Below are 21,952 nucleotides of genomic sequence, written 5' to 3' on the forward strand. Positions count from 1 at the left end.
TCTATGTCACAAACTGTTGCATTGTTGTTTCGAGCAGCCATGATTGAGGCCAGTTCTTGTAAACATACGGAAGTCAAGCGGGCGGGCAGGTGATTTGAACCTTGTTTATAATGATACATTGTGCAGTATTCGGTTGTTAAAACAGAAACTCACCATATTTCCTTGCACACAACAAACAAAATTGGTTGCAAACATGGCAGCTGTGCGAATCCTGACGTCATACAAAACCCACTTATATGAAAAGTATCCAATAAAATTTTCAGACCAGAATATTAATTGAATTGGAACAGAAGATATTCAGTTGTTACCAATCCAGGGCTCCCACACTTTCGTAAAACAAATTCCCGACTTTTTTTTAAAAATCAATTTCTAAATCATTAAGTCCTGCTTTTCCATCCCAATACTCAAGTTTTAAGTGTTAAATTCTACTTGTTATTCAAGAGAATACAATTTATTCAACATTGCTTGACATAAGTGAAAAAAAAAAATAAACTACAAAAACATTTTTGTATAGAATATATCTCATCAAGATGATGATTCAACGAAAACAGAAATTTCATTCCCAAATCCTAAAAAGTACAAAAACATGATTTCCCCTCCCTTTTTCAGTTTTTTTTGGGTCTATTTGCACAATCACCTTACTTGTTCATGCATAGGTAGATTTTCTGGACATTTCCAGGTTTTCTAGCTCAATGGCAACCTTGCAATCATCACTGATGTTGATGTTGATGATGTTGACTACCATACAAAGTCATTTACAAATAAAATAACAGTGTTCATATTACAAAATCAACAAATAGATTACAAAAATAAAAAGTACGGTTACAAGCACTGACCTGAGAATGGAAGGCAATAATACAACGTTGGCAGTGAAATGGATGCTGCCTCAAGTGCATTATCTTCTCGGTTTTGGTTGAGCAAATATAAGGACATTCTTCACACATTTCGCTTGTAGATGATGTTGGGGTTGCTTTCCGTTCCTCGTATTGCTCCCTCCATCTTCTCGTCCAATCATAATCGCCATGGAGTCTGGATTGGGATAAAGCAAAATTTTAACTCCACACTTTCTTTCTCTTTTAAATAACTACAATTTACCATGAAATTACAACTTTCATATATATATCGGAATAAACCATAACGATATAACCATAATGGTTATATCGGAATAAAGGCCAATGGACTGAAATTACCTGGGTTAACATAAGATATACTCTGTGCAAAACAGCATGTTGTTTGGTTTGTCTTGGTAATTTTTTTGACGAGGTAGTATTAAATAGGTAAAAAGGTAAAGTGCTCCCCTGTGCTTAGCACCATGCCATGAAGGCATATAGGGGGTGTGGTGGTAACGCCCCACACTTTCTTGATCCAGTCGTGAGTGGGGGTGGTGATCAGCCTTTAGCCCACAGGGTTTCCCCCAGGTACCCATGTTATTCGACGCTGTATTAATTAGGCTGGAATGGATTTAACACTACTATGTTGTCATTGGTGTAACAGTTTACATAAAACTGCTGATAATTTTTACCTATCCAATATTTCTAGTGCAAAATTTTACTATTTTGTAAATATTTTTATGGATATAAAGCTGTCATTCCTGCACCCTAGGTCAAAATGTAAAATCTCAGGATTTTTTTAATATTAAAATGCCTTTACCTCAAATATAACAGTTGGGCTGAAAAGTTCATAGGCTGACTCATAGATGGCGTTACTAGAATTAAATCCATGTGATTTTTACTTAGTACTAACCTTCAAAAGATACGTGTATAAATTTCACAGCTGCCGGATAATTAGTTCGTGAGATATAGCATTGTGAGTGAAGCAGCTTTTGTTATTGTGAAAAAATGGATAAAAAAATAATTTCGTGTGTTAATAAAGCATTGCTTTTTGGCGAAAAAAAATACTGTTGAAGCCAAGGCTTGGCTTGATAAACATTACTCGGACTCTGCACCAGGAAAATCAACAGTTGAGAAGTAGTTTGCTAAATTTAAACGAGGCGAAATGAGCATCGAAGACGATGCATGCAGTGGACGCCCCAAAGAGGCTGTGTCCGACGAAAACATCAAAAAAGTCCACAAAATAATTTTAAATGATCGTAAAGTGAAGTTGATCGAGATAGCTGAGACTTTAAAAATATCAAAGGAACATGTTGGACATATTGTGCATGAATATTTGAACATGCGAAAGATGTGTGCAAAATGGGTGCCGCGCGTGCTCACAATCGATCAAAAGCAACAACGTTTTGATGATTCGGAGCAATGTTTAGCAATATTCAACCGTAATAAACACGAATTTTTCCGTCGATATATTACAATGGATGAAACATGGCTCCATAACTACACTCCAGAGTCCAATCGAGAGTCATCCGAGTGGACTGCACGTGATGAACCGAATCCAAAGCGTGGAAAGACGCAACAGTCGGCTGGCAAGGTTATGGCATCAGTATTCTGGGATGCGCATGGTATTATATTCATCGATTACCTCAAAAAGGGCCAGACCATCAACAGCGATTATTACATAGCGTTGTTGGAGCGTTTAAAGGATGAAATCACGAAAAAACGGCCCCATTTGAAGAAGAAAAAAGTGCTGTTTCATCAAGACAATGCACCGTGTCACAAATCAATGAAAACGATGGCAAAATTATATGAATTAGACTACGAATTGCTTCCCCATCCACCATATTCTCCAGATCTGGCCCCCAGTGACTTTTTCCTGTTTGCAGACCTTAAAAGAATGCTCGCTGGAAAGAAATTTAGCACTGATGAAGAGGTAATCGCCGAAACTGAGGCCTATTTTGAGGCTAAAGAGAAATCGTACTATAAAAATGACATCGAAAAATTGTATGACCGCTATAATCGTTGTATCGCCCTCATAGGCAACTATATTGAATAATAAAATCGAATTTTGTCAAAAAAATATTTTTTACTATGTTAGCCTACGAACTTTTCAGCCGAACTGTTAGTTTAGCACATTCATGGTTTTGGCATTGGAGCGAAAATGTATAAAACATATATTAACACAATGTGTGAGCAAGATATTGAAAGCAACCCTAAAATCAATTCCACAGCAGATTTTATACATATGTGACTAGTAAGTTTGAAAAATTGGCTAACGAATTGACTTAGAGATTGCTTTCATCTTGCTCACAAAGGTTGCGTTAATATATTTCTACCTATATACATGTTATACTTTGGGAAAGTACTTTTCATTTATAACTTGATATTTAATTTGATGTCAATTTTACGCTCATGTAAGGATAGTATCAACAACCGACAAAAAATGAAAGTAAACAGCTGACATTCTCACCTGTTGATCGTACATTTCACATATTAAGATTACGTAGAAATAACAAAAATATCTTACCTGTAATTGTAAACATCCCATGGGGCCTCAATTCTATTCCTATGAAGCTTCATCTTCAATCTTCCATGCTTTCGGTGCTTCATCCTAATTTGCTCGCCTTCAGTTGTAAATTCACTGTCATTATCCATCTTTTGTTTCTTGTCGACCACACAAAGAGCAAGTTCATCTATGTCCCCATCTCTCATTATGCGGACAACTGGTTGCCATTTGTGGCTGTTAATGTTTCCATACGGAGGTAGAAAACTTGTGTTGTGTTCACCTACGATATTCTCTCCTTCCATATTGTACTCCTGGTCAGAAGAACAAGAATCTCTGAGAAAACTTCTGTAGCTGGTACCGTTAGTTTTTCGAATGATCACCCTTGGCAAGATCTTTCTGGACTCTTCTGATAAGTCAGACATGCAGGCCTGATTCAGTGGTTGCATCCCTGGACTCCAGTTGCAACCTCCATCCCTGTACTGATGTTTGTCGTCCATGGAACTCTCGCTGATGGTACACGATACAGCATCATCTGCACTGACTTCGGACATTGTAGGAATTCTTTCAGTGTAAGCTTTCTGTGACATCCACTCACCTGCTCCACAAGTACTTTCCATCTCAGTGTGTTTTGAAGAATCTGCATACCTTGGAGAAAAAGTAGTAGCACAATATTCCTTTCTCTCGCCAACATATTTTAATCCTAAGTGATGTATTATGCTGCTATCTTTTGGATACTGCACCTCCCACTTTTGAACGTCGTCATCCTTCTTCCTGGCATTTTCTTCTTCACAACAAATGGGGGCTGTTTTGCTTGTTGTCGTGTCATTCTTTGCAGCAAGCAATTCTGTTTGCTGATGTAAGTCTTCTACAAGTTCTTCACAATCACTTTTGACAGAATGTGTGGATTCAAACATAGTTTTCTTGCTGATGTGATTTCCGGAATCATTTCCAACGCCACTCTCTTCAAAACTTCTTTTAACAGCACCTTCTTTCTTATTGGTTAAAGAAGAAAATGGCCTTTCTTCATCCTCCTGATGTCTATTTGTTCCAGAAATTTCTGAATCTTGATGAGTTTCAATGGACATTTGTGCAGAAATTTCAACACTTCCGTCATCTTCAAAAGTAGTGGGTATATCAGTATTTTCTTTCATAATACACAAGGTTTCTATACCCTTGTTCTGTTCTACAGCTGCAGCATCATCCTCAGTTGTACACAAGTTCTCACTGTTCTCAACAGTTGTTGTTTTTCTGTACCCGTCACCTTTCTCATTTTCTATGTCTCTTTGGTCAAGCTCATCTCCAGATTTATTCGTAATGGAGACCGTACATGGTAATTCATCATCTTGTGTGATATTAGAACTGCACTTAACATTCTCCAAAACACTTTCTTCCACATTGACAAATCTTATGTCACTATCTACGCTACACTCCAGTTTGTTATCATTTTCAAATGAGTCTATATTCAGGATATTCTCTTCTACATCTTGAGTCAGTGGAGGTGAAACATTACATTTTTCTACATATTCCTCTGTTTTATCATTAATTAAATCATTTGGTACTGCAACTGAATTCTCATCGTCCATCTTGAAGCAAAGTTGTCTATTCTCACAGGTCTTGTCTTCTTCATCTACACCTATTTCTATCTGATTTTCTATTTCCGGCACTTCGTTGTTTTCACATACAATCATTACAGAATCTTGTGGCACATTTTCTTCAGAAACAGTTTCATATTTTTCAGAATCTTGATTTTGTTCCAATTCTTGAATTTCCGTTTGTGGTAGCAATCCTTCAGTGTTTTCATTTTTACAAGTTTCTTCATTTACAATTGACAATATATCATTAATTACTTCTGTATCTTCCACCATTTCAATTGTGTTTAAATTAGGAGTAATTTCATTACATCGATCTGAAATATTAGGAACATGATCTTCTTTCAAGTTTACAGAATCAGGTTCAACAGATACCACACTCTTGTCGTCAGTTTCAACAATGTTATCGTAACTTTCTGCTTCTCTCTGGGACTCTGACCTTAATTGTTTTGATCTGTTATCAATGAGGCTATTCTCTTCTGTATTTCCTAATTTGATTTTGCATTTTTGTTTTTCCAGACTTTCTTCTTCCGCAGAATTTCCAATATCATCACTTAGTATTTCTATTTCATTATCTTGGCATTCTTGAACTCTCATATCCTCCGATTTTTTATTTTCAATGCTAATTTCTAAGATCTCACTTTCTTTTTCCAATTTTAGTACAGGAATTTCATCCAATTTGCTTTCTTGTGGTTCACTTATTGAAGTGGTGTCATCTACAAAATTTTCCAACTGTTTTTCCTCAACTGAAGACAGTTTGGCTGTTTCAACCACGTGCATTTCAGTTTCACTGCCAACAGAGAGTTTCTCAATATTTTCTTCATTCACCTTATCATCTTCCAGTGAACGTAAATCATCTTGGTGTGGCAAGGGACGGTCATCGTCAATGTCCTTCTGTAAATCAGCAACTAGCTTCTCTATTGGCTCTATATCTGCAGTATTATTTTCTACTGATTTGTTACCTACATTTTCATTAGCAACATCGGTTTGTCCCTGATCCTCCACCAAATTTTCATTTTGCTCAACATTCACCTTGGATATATCTACATCATTTTTCATAATGTTTTCCATGGCATTTTTAAAAGTAATCATCTCAGAATCTGGTTCAAATATTTCTTCAGCATATTCTCTTGCATCTTCTGTTTCAACATTTTGATCTTCGCTCCATGCATTTTGTGCATCAACCTCGATTTCATCTTGATCCTCTGAGGAGTTTACTGCATCACTACTCAAATTTTGGGATGGAGATACACAAGATTGCATACATAAATTTTCAGATGCATGTAGTTCTACATTTCTTCCTTGCATATTGAAAACTTCCTGGGGTATTCTCTCAACTGAAGAAATAATCAAAGACATTATGTTATTTTCATTTTCGCCTTTTGCAGAATTAGATGCATCCATGCTTTCGTCCGTTGAAATGATCACGACACTGTCCGTCTCATCTTCATCTGCCATGCTTTCGGTTGCCTCCTCAATCTCATCTGTAAAACTCCAACCATCTTCCCCATAACTTACAGATCCAGAAGTGTAATTTGACTGTTCCTCGTCATTTGAGTTATTCCCAAAGAGGTCATTCATCGTACCACCATACCCAGGAACTCCTGTTGAGCCTTTGTCTGAATCGCCATCTTCACTAGTTTCTTCAAGGTCGATAACTTCGATTTCATTGCACTGGTCAAATTCATTTACTATATCAGGAACTGATACATCAAATTCACTGTCTAACTCGGTATGACTTGTTCTGGGCATCTTCGTTACAGGTTCATTTTCTGAATCACCATCCTCTTCAATACTTTGAACTCTGAACTTACGTTTAAGAGTACTGTAATTATTACATGAAGTATCATTCTCCACGTGATTTTGCAAGCTTATATAGTTTTCACTATTCCTATTATCACTAGGCTCGTTACACTCATTTGATACCCTTCCAATAAACTGCAAACTGTTTCCTACATGTTCATCATCGCTATGTGCTGTATGACTAGTTGGTTCAATTATATCAATTTGAAGATCTACATTGTTATTAGACAGTTTTTCCTCTTTGCTATCAATATTCACTGTACCATCCTGTTCCGAACTTTGAATTGTACACTGTGGGGTCTCCATATTTACAGAGTTGTCCTCAAAATGTACAATTTGTGGCTGTTTTTGACAGTTTGCATACTTCTTCGTAGTATATTTAGAATCAGAGAGCAGAAGCTTTCTCCTATTCTTTCTTACTGGTTTAGACTTACTTTGTTCTTCCTGTACAACTTTTTCTAATTTTGATACTACATTTTCGGGAGTCACGGTGTCATCTAGATGTCTACTTCCTTTTCCTGACTGCGCAATGACTCTCAAATTTTCTGCATCCTCTGTTCTCTGAAGACACTCTAATGACCGAGGTGTCCTAATTTTCTCAATTTCATCCTCATCTACTGCTTTGTCTATAGGCTGATTGTCAGCTTCTGCTATGCTGGATAGAGAAAGTTCCAATTTATCATCTTCTTCAGTCTTCCCCACTTCATCAGCATGTGTAACCTCCTGTTCTATTTCTGGTGAATGAACTTCTTCATCTTTTATTTCGCTATCAACAACTACCTGAACGGTATTCTCAGCCACTTGAGGACTGAATGGAGATTTTGCTTTCTCAGTTTGTTTACCAATCTCAATATCATCTTCAATTTTTGAATTGAGTGTAACAGAAAACCCATCTGTTTCAGTTTCTTTGGCAAGTGTGATTGACGACTGTAACATGTCATCATTCTTTTCTTCTTCACTGTCCAACCCTCTTTCCACTTCAAGAATAGCACTATCTGTTAGTTTTGAAGAAACTGTTGACTGAAAATTTGTATTTTCTTCAACAATTTCACTGTTATTCTTAGCAACACTGTCCCACGTAGTTGACTTTTGTAGATCTGTTTCATCATCATTGTCATTTTGAATATAACCTTCTGGTGTAATAGGTGGTGTTCTTTCTTCATCCGGTTCATTTTCAATACTAATTGTATCATCATCTGCAAAATTTTCATGTGAAACTGCGGATTCCAAATTTGTATTGCCAACTGTTGTACTTGTAGGAGACGAAATAATGTCAATCTTCATTTCAGATTGTGTTGTCAATTCAAATTCTATACTTTCTGTTGCTTCCTCATTCTCAATAATACTCACATCATCATCAGTTAACATGTTGGATGCTATTGGTGACTTTTCTGGTTTTGCATATTTCTCTTCTCCCTGAATTTCACCACCAATTTCAATACCTAAATCTGGAGTGTCCGGTAAATTTGAAATCACACTTTCTTCTGCTGCACCTTTTTTATTTGCAACATCCACGTCATTCTCTACTGTAATTTCTTGTGGTTCTGCACATTCCTCTATCTTCCCCATATCAAGAAAGGCAGATGAATTAGTATCAATTTCAACTTCCTGCATGGGAGAACATTGTACATCTGCTTCATGCAATCTGTCCATTATGTTAGTATCTTTTGGTGTCAAATCAGGAGTGATTGTTCTCAATTTTGCATTCTCTTCTGATTTATCAGCAATTACAAGATTGCACTCACTTGGAATAGCAGGCTGAAAGTCTGCACTTATGTTTTGTATAGATTCCTTATCCTCACCAACAATGACAGTTTGACTCTCATTCACTGTTTGTTGAGGAATCGTTAGGCCAGATTCCGCACTTATACCTGCACACAATTCTCCCTCCTGAAAATTATCCGACTGAATATAGTCTTCTACAGTATGGGCAGCTTTAGCATCATCTTTCAGTAATATATTTGGTGGCAGCAGTTCACCAGCTGAATAGACTTTTGTTTCTAAATCATCATTCTTTGTTAACTCTTCTTGTGGAGTTGATGTTTCTGAATTGAAATCAGAAGTCTCGTCTCTCTGTTGTTTCGGCTCTGGCAAAGTAATGCAATGGCTACCATTAGCTTCAATGTGTAGATCAATATTTTTACTTGTAAAAGGTTCAGTCTTTTCAATTGCAGTATTATCTGGCACATTACATTCTCTACTTTCTGAAGAGTGATTGCTATCTTCAATACTCTGAATTGTGTTGCTGTCGCTACATTCTTCTATTTGTTCCAAGTTCTCTTTACAAGCTACTACATTCTTTCGTTCACTTTCATCAAGGTTATTACTATGACTAGAAAATTCATCTAAACTTAGACGTGTAAGGTTTGTACTTTGTAATGCACTTGTTAATTCTCCTTTTTCTTCTGGAACATTATTGGTATCTTCCATCTTTGCCTTTAAGTTACTACAAACATTTTCATCTCCAACACTTTCCTGTGTTTCCTTTTCATCTTTCTCGCACTTTGTAGCATCTAGGTTTCTTTTTGTTCCTTTGTATCTTTCAGCCCAAGGCATAAATAAAGGAGAATCTTGTGATTTTTCAATGCACCTCATAGTAGGTACTGGATGTGTGAATCTTCTCCTTGCATTATTATCAATAGAACTAACTCGAGACAGTACTTTTCCAATTTTGAAAACGGCACTACTGGATTCACTTGCTTCACCTGATGCTTGAACATGTTTCTGAAATGTTCTAATATCATACAGAGATTTACTATCTATCCTCTTAAATTTTTTACAATTTGGGCAAGTGTAAAGGGTAAGCTGTTTTTTCAGGTTGAGTGCAAAGTCCCTTGCATTCTTGGTTTCAGAATTTTTACTTCCTATGTTTACAGATGATTTTGAAGCAGAGTCTCTGGATACATTTGTGTCTGTATTCTGAACTTGCATTACTGGGATGCTTAATTCTGGCTTTTTAATGGCGAGTTCAAGATTTTCAGAATGAAACATTCTAAATTGCTTTTCTGAAGTCTTATGTTCAGTACTTGTGTTGTGATTCTGAAACATATTCTGTTTGAAAACTGACGCACTATCTTTGGCATGTGTGCCATCACAAGTTAAATCCAGTGGGGTATTTGCATTCCTTTGTACAGACATCACAGATAAACTTGACTGTTGATCTTTCAAAGGAGTAGATGGTACATTCTCTTTTGCTTGCTTCTTCTTTTGTACATCCTGACCACAACGAGAAGCTGCTGTTGATTGAATTCTCCTCCATGTAAAATACCTATTCACAGTTTTCCAAAACTCTTGAGATATTGCACAACCAATAGCATTTATTTCTCTTAATTTTATCAAGACTGCCAACCTATGCCTTTTTTTGAACCATTTCTTGGTAAAAGGCTTCACAATAATTTTCCCAAATTTATCAAAACTGGTATTTGACTTCCTTCTTTGGAGTTGCTTCATTTTTTTTTCAGACTGTGCAACGGTTCTAAGATACATTGCTGTATTTTTCAAGTTGTTGTGTGTTCTTTTCTTAGAAGTTTGCTTCTGAAGATTAACATTACTAATTACTTTTCTTCCTTTCTGCTCCACTTCTCTTTCACTTTCAATTTTGACAGAATGCTTAACTATTAATTTAGAACTGTCGCTTGAGGATGTACTTGCAGTTTTAATGGTCACATTATCTTTGAAGTAACCTTGCCCACGAGCTGTTTCTTGAGAATTAAGTTTCATTGCCACAGTGCCTTCTGAAAGAACTCCATTACCATGATTTAGACATTTGTTTGTATTTTCCCCATTACTTTCTTTTGTTGCATAATCAGATGCACTCTGGTTCACGTATTGTCCTGGGAAACTGCTATCATCAGTAACTCGATCACAAGGTCTGTGGTTTATAATTTTCTCACCAAATATTGGTATACTATAGTCTGTACTTAATGACTGTGTTTCTTGTGCTGTGTTTTCGGTAAGCTCGTCATGTGTTTCACCTTGTGAATATTGAATCCTTTGAATATCTGCATTCTGACGTTTCTTGTCAATGGCATAATCACTTTTTGAAATAAAAGTAGAATCTCCTTCTAAATATTCATGAGCAGAAAGTAACATATCGATTCTTGTGTTTATATTTGGTAGGCACCTTTTTTTTGTTATATGTCCAGAAAACGAGTTGTCTTCTTCTGAATTGCGTTTCTGAAGGACGTCATGACTGAAAATTCCATGTTCAAATTTTGAAGTTGCTTCATTTTCAGATTTGTGCATTTGCACATTTGTAACAGTTTCCTCTGGTAAATAAATCTCTAAAAGCGGTGGAATGTCATCAATACTATCATCAAGCTCTTGGGGTTTCTTCATTCCATTCTGTAATCCATGTGATGTGTGAATTTCATTGGACAGTCCGCTCTGCTTCGTAACAGCTGTCAGAATAGGCATCAATTTTTCATCTTCTGGTTCTGTCTCATCACAAGATGCATCAGACGTCAATGCTGGGATGAGTACTGGCATGTCTATTTTATCGCTTTCTTCATCTGTCTCCGATGCTTTCTTTTGTGTTATTTTTGAAGGTAACGTTTCTGCATCCAATTTGGGCATGACCTTATCCTCCTCATTGTCAATGACAACTTCTTCACTTGACACATTACTTTCCGAATTTACTTCTGCCATTTCAACCTGTTCATTGTTTTCATCATCTATGATAGTTTGTTTCTCTTGATTAACATTTAGGTCGGCACGATTCAATTCCAAATCAGATTTTGGAACTAAACTTGTGTTGGAGTTATCTTCCTTGAGAGAGCTATCTGTAACTGAGAAGTTAATTTCTGTTTTTACTTTCAATTCATGATCTACTGAACTATCCAAATGTTTATCACCTGTTTCCATTCCCATACTTGTATTTCCACTGTTTTGGATTTCAAGTGAAGCTTGATTAGGTAGAACATTCAGAGACAAAATAGCATCGTCATGAAGCTTTTCAGTTCCTACTACATCCGTGGATACAACTGTTCCATCAGATTTACATGAAGACTGTGCAGTTGGTCCACTACTATGATCATCAGTACAAATTTCAGGGCTAATTTCATCACTATTGTTTATAATTTCAGCCGGAGCATCATCATCCTTGTCTGCATCTTCTATAACTTCATGATCTTCAAAAGTTTCCGTGATGGAATCTTCAGCAGAAGTATTCTCATCAACACTCTTTAGCTCTTCAGAAACATATTTTGCTTCGTTCACAATTTCTGGAAAAGTACCATCACTTGTTATTTCCTTTGTGGTGTCCATGTTGTCATCATCATATTCCTGTTCAGTACTCTTTTCCTCTGACTGTGAACTTTGAATTTCACTTCTTACTGCAGATGGTTGATGTTCAGACTTCTCTCTAATATAATCTTGTCCATCGGTAGTATTCTGTTCCTCAAATTCAGTCACTTTCCTTTCCAGTACATTTGCTTCTTGAGAGCTTGTCAATTGTATATTTTCTAATATTGGTTTTGAGGTGGCCACTGCATCCAAACACTTATCTTCATTTTTGCCATCGCTGTTTTGTTTTACAACTTCTTCTATTAGCTTCTCGTCATTGCTTCCACTCAATTGACAAATTTCTTTTATGCCATTTTTCTTGAAACCTTGAGGAGAATTGCTAATGTTATGCTCTTCTGGAGTGTTATTTATGTCACCACTTTGTGCACCATTATCCTTATTTTCTTCTACATCAGGTTCTGATTTTATATTATATGCTTCAACAAGTGATTTGCTTTTTCCTAATGTGGATTTTTCAGATTTCTCTTCACTTGCTTGGTCATTAATTCCTGTATCTGAATGTTGAATTTCTATAGTCTCAATGTTATCCTTAATATTTTCTTCAAGTATATCAGAAATTTCATTTGGATTACAAATGCTATTTTTGAAAGTATTATTTTTTACATCATCAGTAAAATTATGGGTTCTCTGTAGTGTGCTTTCTGGACAAGAATTCGTGATTTCAAGACTATTACATAACGCAGGGTACGTATCTGTTTCTTTTTCTGTTACATCTGTTTCAATCACAGAAGGTGCATCCTTCATTACATCTACATTCTCTATTTGAGGAGATAACATGCCACTTCCTTCGTCACTGCTAATTTCAAGATCATTACAAAGTTCTGTACTTTGTTCCAAAGGCTTTGATATTTGTGCTTGTGCATGATCAACAAATATTTCTTCTCCGGCAGACTGTTTTTCATGGAATTCATTTGCATGCTGAAGTGAACTGGATCCATCTTCACATGTGACAACATTGTCTTCACTCAATTCCTCCTCTTTCAATATTTCTTCATGTTTGTTTACTGAGTGTACATCTTCAGTACTAATGCGTGCAGTTATAGTTGATTTTGTCACCTCAATACCACTTTCCTCTGTTTGAAGTTCTGAGTGATGACTATTCTCTATTTCATCAGATTTGCTTTGCATTACTGAACATGATTCAGATTGAAATTCGCTTAAATCTTCTGATTGGATTTCAGAGTTTTCTGCATCATCATCATCATCATATGTGGTCAAAGGAAAACTAGCAGTGTTTTCAATGAGAATTTTACAAGTTTTCTCAGTTTCCCGTCTTTCAAACTTGTATGATTCTTCTTGTTTCTCGGACTCTTCTGATTCAGATTCAGACTGGTACTCGCTTATTAGATTCATTGCATTAGTTTTGATAGCTTGGTAGACTTGAATATGTTGCTCAGGCTGCTTGGAAGTACTCTGAACAAACATGTCAGATGCTGTGTTCCTGTTACTGGAACCTGGTGTTTTGTTCTGGTGTGGTGTTTCCGAACTTACACTCAGTGCTGGATTTGCTGTTGAGGTTATGTATGTCCTTTCCTCATGCATTTCTTCTTTACATGCATCTTTTCTGACTTTTCCAGGTTGTATAACCAGCTGATCACATGTTTCCACTGGCTGATCGATTTCTCCTCCACGTTCTGATGTGTGAAAGGTGCTGCTGAAGATATTTTTATCCAAAGACTGGAAATCACTCTCTGATGATTGCTCACTTTCTTCGGTCTCTGAACTAGAAGTATAGCTCTCTTCAGTTTCTGCATTTCTCTCCGCATCATCGGCTTCTGGTAACTTACTCTCTGATGATTTGCTTTTAGTTTGAGTTACGACATTTTGAGATCCATGTTCATTCTTTGGCACCCCTCCCATGATAGTACTTCTATAAACTCCACCTTGATTCATGATCTTGATTTTACAAACTTGACCAGATGGTTCATTTTTGCTGCTTGTTGCAACAGGAACTGGAGACTTGCTACAAGTATCTGACTTCTTTACTTTTCTTTCCGATTCGCAAGGAATCAATTTTTCCATATCTGCTGTTTTATTCTTCTTCACTGCACTTTTGGCATCAAATGTACTACTTGCTATTATTCCATGCTTGTCCCTCTTTATTGTATGCAATGCATCACCTTCCACATTATCATCTGTACGTTGTGGACTCCTTTTCTTCAATAATGATGCTTTGGAGTGACCTTTTGAAGATTGTGATTCTTCACCTGACGAAGCATTCCTCTGTATCTGTACCTTAATTTTTATCGCAGCAATTGGTTTCCTTTGCTTTGGCGGAATGCCAAATCCTTTCCTTCGCGAATATTTGAAGGGGTTAAATTGCAAATATGGTGTTTGTTCTACAACAGGACTTTCAGAACTGGCATACATGACCTCCCTGAGTTCTTTTCTTAGCTTTTCCTCATTTACAAAGGATTGTGGAACCGAAGTGGTGTTGGTGCTCATGCAGTTTCTTATTTCTGCTGCTATTGAATCTGCTAATTTATCCGGCTGAAGATCCACTGGGTCAAAAATTGATGGTTTGACCCACCTGTGGTTTGATGGACCACTCACAGTAACTTTGTCTTGCTTGGAGTCAAGTTTCTCACCTGAAGATGAGTTAGTACTTTCTGGTTTATCAGCATTCCTTGTATTCACCTTGCATAATGAAGATTCAGACAAACCTGCATTTTCTGTTCTAAGAACTCTGGAATTGCTGGTGTCAATTCTTTCATTTTCTTGGTTTCTTTCAAGTGGGAGTGGAATTGCGAACGCATTCATGTCGGAAATATCATGTAACAGTATTTCACTACCTATTTCAGGAACATAATCATCAACAGATATATGAAAGGAATCACAACTTTCGCGGTCGCTATCTTGAGCACAGCTGGTACTGATATCAGAAATGGTACTATTTTCATCTGCGGTGGGCAAATAAATATCATTAATAACCTCCGGGGCACCGTGTTGGTTGGAGTCGTCTGTAAACAAGAGCTCACTTGCCTTCAAATTTTCATCACTTCCACAATGCACTTCATTCTCATAATTCTCTTCAAAATTTGAGCTAGAATCATCAACACACTGCTCACTATCTGTTTCGTTCATGTTAGGTGGATTTAAATTTGCATGTAAAGAGTCATCTAATTCTACAGAGTCAGCTTCAAGAGCTAGAAGAATATTACCTTCATGTTCTTCAGCATTTAGTTCAGGGTCTAACTGCAATACAGTGTCTGAATTTACATAAACTATTGACTCCTGATCACCTGTTGAGGTCTCACCCTGAGTAATGTTATTAATGTTCTCTTCTTTTTGTGGAGAATCTTCTCTGGGTGTACAAATGTCTTCAGTAATTTCGATCTCAACACCATCACTGATCACCTTTTCAACTCCTTCTGTATCTTCTGTCAAGAGTTTATATTCTTGTATTGCAGTCTCCTGGTTGTTCTCTGCATCATACATCACTTCCTTTGGTACTTCACTTTCTACTTGTGTAGCTGGACATTCTTGAGAACACATTTCTCCTACATCCTCTGTTGAACTTGCATCACCAGAGGATTTCTTAACAATGGCCACATTAACAGGGTCGGATTCAAATCCCTCACCTTCTAACTTTCCTAGGTTCAACGGGTTGTTGGCTTCAATCAAGGTCTTCGCTTCAATCAAGGTCTTCCCAGGAATATCTCTGAGTGTTAACTTCTGAGGTATATTACTTTTTTGCAAATCATCAAAACTAACTGGATTGCTCATTGGAACTCTATTATGTTTAGAGTGTGTGAAAGATGTCAATAAATTCTCACATTTGCTGTGCTTAAATGGCTTTGAACATTCCTTAATTTTCTTTATTAAGGCATCCTTCATGCTTCTGTAAGTTTTACACTGTTCAGATGGATTTTCACAAATTCTCATCACTGTTCTTTTTACTTGTACTGTCCTTGGTACAATTTTTTTCAAACTCACAGGAGGAGGTAGTTTCGTTTCATTACATACACTTCCCATAGCTGTAACTTTATGTTCACTGTTAGAAAGTTTTTCTTTCCGTATACACTCGCCAGGCCTGTTGTGTCTTGATATACCTTCTTCAGGAGCATTTGTGTTTCCCTCAACAAAATTGGGGTCTTCCCTTTTCTGTACATAATTTTTAAAAGAAGCAATTTGTGTTTCGCTCTCAACTGCATCTAGTGCATTCACTCTCTCTGAAAGAGTAGTTCTCTTTACAAAAGGCTTGTGAGTGGGGACATCACAAGAGTCAAATTTCTCCTCACCATCATCTATTTTTGGTCGATCAGAGTTGGTAAAATCCGAATTAGAAATTTTGTTACAACTTTCTAGAATTTCTTTCTTTTCACTTCTTCGATCTGTGATCCTTTCATCATCTTCATCTTCCTTTTCTTCTTTTAAGGATTTCTTTTTCTCAGACCCTTGCAGAGTCTTGGTTCCTTTTAGATGTTCTTTCTTTACCAAATCACTTAGTTCTGAAAAATGTTCAACCGTCTTTAAACTGTGCCTTCTTTGTTCAACCATTTTTATATCAACTGCAGAATCACTAAGTGAAGTAAGTGATTTTGATCTATGTTTCAGTCTGTTTTTTATTTCAGGCTGTTCATCAGTGGTAGGATTATGCAAAGGCATATCTGCTATTTCTGACAATGTTTTCAAAATCCCCTTTTGAATAAAATTATCATAATTATCACCGTCTTTTTGTTGCAATTCCTGCCTGTTAATAATCTTTGAATTATCTTCCTCCACAAGCACATTCTTACCTTCAGCAAATGATGTAGATATGGTATTACAATTAGTCGCTGACTGAGAGGTTTCATCACTTAAATTGTTAGAACCACACTGATCTTTGGCTTGGATGTTAAGTTTATCTTCATAATTGATGCATGCTTTAAAATCTGGTGTATTACTACTCGGTTGTGTTCTTTCTGCGTGGTTCTGTTTTAGGCTCGTGGTAGTATAACCAAAAATTCCAAATGAGGTGACATCCTCCCCATCTTCGTCTTCAGTTAAGGGAGCTATAATGGGCATATCTTTTGGAATATTTGGTTCGGATGAGTCACTCTCCATATTTCTGTCGATATGTATTTCATCTGTATGTTTATCACTTAATGTGGGAATCACATCAGACTTCCTGTTTTCTGATAAGTCATCGGAAACTGCCAATAGATCATCCTTCTTTGGTAGATTGTCCACTACTGAATTATCCTCTTCAACTGATGATTTCTCCGCTGGGCATTTTAATCCATTACTAACATCTGCATTAATTTCCTTATGCACGGCCCCTTCGGTATGACTCTGCTCATTTATATCTGGTGACTTCTCTTCCATATGCTCAACTGCACCAGTTGCATCGAATACCAGTGCTGACTGCTCTACATCTACAACTTTCTGATCTACTACTTCCTTAAGCTCAGTTGTTGCCTTCGAGACAATAACACTTGTCCTATTTGCAGTGGGTGTATGGATGTCTTCATCCTCTTTTTCTTGAGAGACAATTGCTACTTCTTTCCTAGTATTGGCATCGTTTTCTGAATCGGTTTTACTTCCACCTGGTTGTACAGGAACAACCACGGCATGAGGCTGAACTGAAGGGTCACCTGCCTGTTGCTTGTCCGAGGAATTTCCAAGTACAATTGATGGACATACAATACTAGAGTTTATTTCTGTATGCATGTTATTTGCATTCTCTTCTGCTTTAAGCTCCTGATAGAACTGAATCACCGGTGATTCTGCAGAACTTTGATTGACAGATTTATCACATATATTATCAATAATGTTACCATCATCTTTGGTTACGACACCGCTGATAACAAATATTGGTGCATTTGTAACATCATCTATTATTATCTTGTTTCCTTGTGTTACCTCTCTGTTAGTGGATTCGTGGCTAACAATGTCAGGTGTACACTCTCGACCTTCATCCCACGTTGCCAAAAACTGCCTGAGATCTTGTACAGCACATAGACCATGTCTTGACTCGGTAGTTGAACAGTTTTTGGAGCTGATTTGGCATCCTGAATCATTAGGTAATCCAATATTTCCCTGCGTCAGCATCCCAGACGCAATTGTGCCTTTTTGCAAAGCTGCGGCATCTGTCGGCATTCTCTCCCGCAGTGCCAGGTTCGTACCCTGCACGCGGTTGCCGTAAAGCAGACTTTCACTGCCGTTTCTGACTCCTGGGTATGAGTTTAAAGATGACATAACCTGGGTCTCCATGCACATGTTCTCTTGTGCATGCTCGTAAGTCCTAACCTCGGATCTCCTCCTTGCCACAAAGCATGCGCTGCCATCTGGAAACTGTTCTTGCAGGGCATAGCTTCTGTTCATACCCATTGACGGAATATTAGGACGAGAACCATGCGCAGATTCTTGCAACTTTTTGCAAGTGTTGTAATCGGTGTGGGTGGTTGAAGTAGGAGGAGGGGGTGGGGGAGGAGGTGGCGGAGGGGCTAGTAAATTTAAATTGGAGTCTCCGGACGGGTACAATGAACCTGTCTTACTCAAATGGATTGTATTTTTATACATGTCAGGATATCTACTGCAAGGGTATGCCCCACTGGGTAAATCTCCGCCAACAGGAAAGTTGTTGTAGTAACTAAACTCAGATGGGTAGCTTGACATATTCAAATGTTGGCTTCCTTCATTTTGTGGATTCGACCCTGGTTGGACGTCTGCAGTTCTCATGTAGTTGCTCACATGCTGACTCTTTCTTTGAACCCACACGGCATGCATCATTACTTCACTATGACTTGAATCATGATGAACTACCATTTGATTCACTTCGTTACTTCCTTGTTTCGACCCCTTAAAATTCACATCTGGTGCTTGCACATTATGAGGCACCATGGTAGGATGGGAGTAGTTCTTCATCTGTGATCCCGAAGCATCATCTTTATATGAAATATCCATCCACCGACACGGGTTGGGTGCACCGTTAGAACAATGCCCTGTCATGTGTCTTTTGCTGCCCTTTATGAAGTCCATTCTTGCTGGGTGAGACAACATTGATGACGGCACGTGCCTGAAATTAGCGTGGACTGGGGGACCCCTCTCCTGCAGGTGTGGGTTATAATGTTGCCATTGCCAAGGGTATGGAGAGGCTGTTGGTACCTGAGTCTCTTCGGATTGTTGGTGTCCATTCATGTATTCTCTCCAGTGGGGAAAGGCTGTCATGTTTTCTTTGGCTGTACCACTAAACTCCGAAGCCGACTGCATTGTACTTCCAGGAATGTTACTCGCTAATGACGATGGATACCTATAGTTGGATGGATGATACACATTTGAGGTATGATTTTCAGAATGACAGCTTCCGTATGAATTTAACATGGGATTAGGAATACTTGCTATGTGATGTGAATTTGAATACGAGTTAGGCACATTGGTCCCTGAATGAGTGTGAGAAGTACCAGCGTAAGCTTTACAGTCTTGGATTGCGGTATTGTATGACTGAGGCAGTTTATTTGATACTGAGGTTCTATTGGGTGGAAGAGGATACGATGGCACATTACTGTTGTACGGTGGTAGCATTTCCGGGTTGCTCTGCGTGTTCCAAAGGTTGGGCTTAGTCCCATCGGATGGAATGTTGCCTGGCACGTATGCAGAAGCCGAATGGTTTCCTCCCAACTCGTACGGCGGAAACATTTCCCTGCATTGGTCCTCCCCCCTCTCCTGTTGACTCCCGGCTTCGGGAAGGTAAGGGGCAGGTCTTCTACCGGGATACGAGTCCTGACAGGAAGCCATTCTTCCTTGACCCCTGCCATAATGCTGAGACATCATGTCAGAATAACCAAACATGACAAATGAACGACACTATACCAGTTCTACCTTACAACAATAAGCACTGGTTTCCATTTTCTCAGTGAGTTATCAACAATATTCGTACACTTTTATGACAATTATGTTCACTAGCTGGGAAAATATCACATTTTGGACAACTTCGGTATGATTGTAGGATTTGTTAATTGACATATGCACAATAACTGTGTTCATGCTGGTCACATTGAGGACTGAGTCTTGATTTTGGAGATCGACATCCACTCCATCTGCTCACCGACCACCTACAAAAGGACGGAAAAGAAAACATGACACCAAATGTGACTTTATACCTACCACTTGAATAAACCAGCAAAAAGTTACAATTATATGATCACTAGACTGAGAACTTGTATGCAAATGCAAGTTTTCATTCAAAAGGTAAAAAGTGGAACCTTGATTTTACGATTTTCGGGGAACCAAGCTGAAAAAACTTGAAATACGGGAAAATGTAAAATCGAGGAAAATTTAATACCATTTTGCTATGTTGGGACCATCAAGATTGAATGTATACTGTGTAAAAATGTCAAATCAGGGAACATAAAATCGGGGTTCCACTGTATTTAAAAAATAATTCTTTTTCCATGCATTCTGACAAAAATTTAAGTAAATGAAACCATATTTATGTTGCATATTTTGGCAATCTTGCCTCAAATGCATATTTTCAAGAATTTGTGAACAATTGAATACTTATTGAGCGAGCGTGTTTTGGCCTCATGGGCCGCTCTTACAACAAAACCTTTTCAAATACATATTGCAATTGGTTCTTTACATAACACTTCCTGAAAATCAATTTTACAGTAGAGAAGTTAAAATATACAAAAATAAAATATATATACTTATAATATAAACTATTGATGAGCTGAATACGCAGAGGGTTGTTATTTCTTTTAGCAAAATAGCTTTTTTTTAAGTAATTTATACAACTAATGTTAGGTCTCCTCAAATAGCCACTAACAACCAACCACCATTAAATCAAGGTTGAAGAGTCATCTTCAATCAACAGGGGGAGTCTTGGAGGAGATTACAGGATACTGCTGAAACCTTCCCATTTTAAAATAATCTTCTTGCTGATTGTTTCTTTTATTTACTTGCATGACTATTTTCTAGAACACCAAGGAAATTGTCCCTTGAGTGCAAACATATGACAGTGAACTGACTTATAGTAATGGCTCCAAAAGATATAAATATGACTGTATGTGTGGGTAGAGAGGGGGAAATGCAATTGTGAGGTAACATTTCTTTACAAAGTTTTCCTTTCCTGCCTGTTGAGGAAGGCAAAGAAAAAGCGACAGACTGTCAGAGTGGAGGAATGGATGTCCAATGCTTCGATTCCCATCTGACATCTTCACTGTGAGTACATACTGCTATACTACCAAGGTAGATTGAGTCAAATCACGTTGATTTAATTTGCAATTTTAAACCAAGGGATTTAAAAAAAAAAAAATCACTGATTTAAATAATTTACAGAATAATGTACATAAGGATTTTTTATACAGGGTGTCTCAAAAGTAATAGCACAAACTGACACAGGTGAAAATACATTATAATAGAAGCAAAAAAGTCTCAGTAAACATGGGTCTGCAAACGAGCCGTTTTTGAGATAATCGCGAATGTGTGATCAAGCCGTACCACCTCTCGGAAATGCTCTGTTTGTAAACAAAGAGCAAACCTCAGCCAGCGCAAGAAGAAAGGAACTCTGTGTTTACAAAATGCAATCAATGACGGCTTGTAACCACACACTCGCACACATTATTAGCATTTTACCAACTAGGACGATGTTTACAAACAATGAAGCCAGTGGCGGCTTGTAATCACACATTCGCGATTATCTCGAAAATGGCCCATTTGCAGACCCATGTTTACTGAGACTTTTTTGCTTCTATTATTGTGTACTTTCACCTGTGTCAGTTTGCACTATTACATATGCAACACCCTGTATATGAGAATCACTTTAGCTGAAAGTATATTAATCTCCTAATTATTGAATGGTGTTTATTAAGTTCTAAGAAAGGAAAAGAAAGGACCATAATACATGTACTGATGCTCCTAATTATTGAATGGTGTATATTAGGTTCTAAGAAAGGAAAAGAAAGAACCATAATACATGTACTGATGCGGTGAAGCTC

The 21,952-nt window shown here is 37.5% G+C and overlaps 1 protein-coding gene across 1 annotated transcript in view; it reads right to left on the reverse strand.

The window, feature by feature from the left end:
* Window positions 1–21,952, reverse strand: part of LOC146001708 (uncharacterized) — a 74,569-nt gene that overhangs the window by 34,806 nt on the left and 17,811 nt on the right. The window contains exons 2-3 of the mRNA XM_083139373.1: window positions 3,358–20,068; window positions 837–1,029 (exon numbers count right to left, since the gene is read on the reverse strand). Coding sequence (XP_082995499.1) covers window positions 837–1,029; window positions 3,358–19,805 — 16,641 coding nt within the window. The 5' untranslated portion in view covers window positions 19,806–20,068. The remainder of the gene's footprint in view (window positions 1–836; window positions 1,030–3,357; window positions 20,069–21,952) is intronic.

The sequence above is a fragment of the Lepisma saccharinum genome, chromosome 17 (assembly GCF_977018435.1).
Source record: "Lepisma saccharinum chromosome 17, izLepSacc3.1, whole genome shotgun sequence".
Taxonomy (NCBI): Eukaryota; Metazoa; Arthropoda; class Insecta; order Zygentoma; family Lepismatidae; genus Lepisma; species Lepisma saccharinum.